A 3,281-nucleotide genomic window follows, 5' to 3' on the forward strand; every position below is an offset into this window, starting at 1 on the left:
TTATAGTCAGATACATCATTCAGGATGGTGTTTTGTCCTCTTAAACGTTGTGTAGAATCCACACATGTATTTATTGTACAGTATTACAGTCAGATCTACATCATTCAGGATGGTGTTTAGTCCTCTTAAACGTTGTGTAGAATCCACACATGTATTCATTGTACAGTATTATAGTCAGATCTACATCATTCAGGATGGTGTTTTGTCCTCTTAAACGTTGTGTAGAATCCACACATGTATTTATTGTACAGTATTATAGTCAGATCTACATCATTCAGGATGGTGTTTTGTCCTCTTAAACGTTTTGTAGAATCCACACAGCTGCATGGATTCAACAATAATATGAATGTCACGTGCTGTCTCCTGCATCGCTCATTAGAGCTATGTTTGCTAAATAACGTATTCTTCCTGCCGTTTTGCCTTCTTACATTTGAAAGGTCTAATTAAGCAATATGTCACACTATTTCAGACACACACACTGTGTGTGTGTGTGTGTGTGTGTGTGTGTGTGTGTGTGTGTGTGTGTGTGTGTGTGTGTGTGTGTGTGTATGTGTGTGTGTGTGTGATCAATAATATAATATGTTGTGGACCACCTTGTGGGCGCAGACCCCCCACCCCCAGTGTGGGAACCATTGCAGCTTAGTGACTTTGACATGGGTTTTCTTTTCCCTTCTTTTCGACAGGACAACCCACCCTCGCTCCCGTCAACTATTGGATGTGAGAGAGGTCAGAGGTCAGTCTGGGGACAGCGGGCTAACCACGGACTACCTGAGGAGTGGGGGGAGGACCTAGGAGGGGAGGGGGACGCCCCCGCCTCTACCAAAACCTATGAGGGTAGGGGGACACCTCTACCAAAACCTATGAGGGTAGGGGGACACCTCTACAGAAACCTATGAGGGTAGGGGGGACACCTACCAGAACCCAGAGAGAGAGAGTGCCATGCTAGCCGCCATGCTGCGTCAGAGTAGCGCGGGGAGCGGGGATGGCGGAGGACCCAAAATGTCGCGCTTCTCCACCAACGCCCATTTCTTCCCCATGTCGTCGGCTGGGGGCCCCGCCGTGGCCTCGTGGGGCCCCCGCGGTGGCGGTGGGACGGTGGGGGGCCGGAGCTGCTCTGTGGGCCTGGACCCCACCACCTCCTCCTCCCCTCCACTAGGGGGCGCTGTCAGCGCAGCAGACCCGGACTACATCATGCAGCTGGTCAGCGACGTGCGCAGGTTCGCCGACGCGCTGCTGCAGCTGAAGGACGTGTTCTACGCTAAAGGTACGCGCACGTACACACACACACACACACACACACGCATGTACACACACACTCACGTACGCGCACGCACTCACACGCTGAAGGACGTGTTCTACGCTAACGGTACGACATTGCTGTTCTACGCTAAAGGTATCTGTTCTACGCTAAAGGTATCTGTTCTACGCTAAAGGTATCTGTTCTACGCTAAAGGTATCTGTTCTACGCTAAAGGTATCTGTCCTACGCTTAGAGTATATATATATATATATCCGTTGACGTCTCTATTAATATATACTGTAAGGTTATACGCTAAAGGTTCGCTAAAGGTACGCTAAAGGTACGCTAAAGGTATCTGTTCTACGCTAAAGGTATCTGTTCTACGCTAAAGGTATCTGTCCTACGCTAAAGGTATCTGTCCTACGCTTAGAGTATATATATATATATATACGTTGACGTCTCTATTAATATATACTGTAAGGTTATACGCTAAAGGTTCGCTAAAGGTTCGCTAAAGGTACGCTAAAGGTACGCTAAAGTTGCGGACCTTCAAGATGACGTCTCTGTTCGACAGATAGTGTTGCACTATTGAAAGGGGAAAGAAATGAACCAGATTGAGATCTATACATTCAGACATAGATTCTGTACGCAATCTCAATTCAGTTCAGTTTACTTACTCTTAGGTTTCTGTCTGTCTGTCTGTCTGTCTGTCTGTCTGTCTGTCTGTCTGTCTGTCTGTCTGTCTGTCTGTCTGTCTGTCTGTCTGTCTGTCTGTCTGTCTGTCTGTCTGTTACATGGACAACATGTTTCAATATGCCATTGTGTTTGTGACGATTGTGACGATTACACAAAATAATCGCGATATTCTCAGTTAATTGTGATGAGGCAAATATTATGTAATAATTGTGACAGGCCTAACGTGGACCATGTCAGTATGCCCCCCCCCCCCCCCCTCTCTCTCTCTCTCTCTCTCTCGCTCTCTCTCTCTCTCTCTCCTGTACACCTGTTTTGTCCTGCTGTGGCCTTGGCTGTGCGGTCAGTCAACCAGTCTTATCTCTCTCGTTCTGTCTGTCTGTCTGTCTGTCTGTCTGTCTGTCTGTCTGTCTGTCTGTCTGTCTCTCTCTCTCTCTCTCTCGCTCTCGCTCGCTCTCGCTCGCTCTCGCTCTCTCTCTCAGAAAACACAGTATTGCTAACGTTGAACATCATTCTGTGACCTGTATATATACGTACGGTGTTACACATCATTCTGTGACCTGTATATATTATATACGTACGGTGTTACACATCATTCTGTGACCTGTATATATACGTACGGTGTTACACATCATTCTGTGACCTGTATACATACGTACGGTGTTACACATCATTCTGTGACCTGTATACATACGTACGGTGTTACACATCATTCTGTGACCTGTATACATACGTACGGTGTTAAACACCTGCTGTTTCTGAACATCTTTGTAACATCTTGAAGGAGTGAAGACCACTGCTTTTAGAAGGCATTCGTAGAACCTCAGTCAGGTCTTCTGATGACTTCTGACGGGCTTCTCTTTCTTGTCCGTCAGTAACAACAAGTACTGTACTGTACTGTACTGTACTGTACTGTACTGTACTGTACTGTACTGTACTGTACTGTACTGTACTGTACTGTACTGTACTGTACTGTACTGTACTGTACTGTACTGTACTGTACTGTACTGTACTGTACTGTACTCCTGGTTCCTCAATCACAGCCAAACACTGAGAACAGACGGCACCGATAGACACTGAAGCAAAGAGTATTGCTTGTGCGTGTGTGCCTGCGCGCGGCTGGCGTGCGAGCGCGCGCTGCGCGCGTGTGTGTGTGTGTGACTGTACGCTTGCGCCTGTGTGTGTGTTTGTGATTATTGCATTCCTGGCCTGGCTGGTTGGTACACAGTGGTGGATTAAAGTCCTGCTAATTCACAGACTGGATAAGAGTGGTTTTGCAGAGAGGGCTCAGACAGAGGGTCCCTGGCACCCCTTTCCTCCAACGGCACTAGCTGGAGTGCCTGAGAGAT

General features: G+C 47.4%; 1 protein-coding gene across 1 annotated transcript in view; it reads left to right on the plus strand.

Moving 5' to 3' along the window:
* Positions 1–939: 939 nt before the first annotated feature.
* LOC310867505 (rho GTPase-activating protein 29-like) overlaps positions 940–3,281 on the plus strand; it is a gene marked incomplete at its 5' end in the record, with an annotated part of 60,876 nt that continues 58,534 nt past the window's right edge. The window contains one exon of the mRNA XM_083777619.1: positions 940–1,264. Within this exon, the coding sequence (XP_083633745.1) occupies positions 940–1,264 (325 nt within the window). The remainder of the gene's footprint in view (positions 1,265–3,281) is intronic.

This window comes from Protomyctophum parallelum, assembly GCF_964188405.1.
Source record: "Protomyctophum parallelum genome assembly, chromosome: 12".
In the NCBI taxonomy this organism is placed as follows: Eukaryota; Metazoa; Chordata; class Actinopteri; order Myctophiformes; family Myctophidae; genus Protomyctophum; species Protomyctophum parallelum.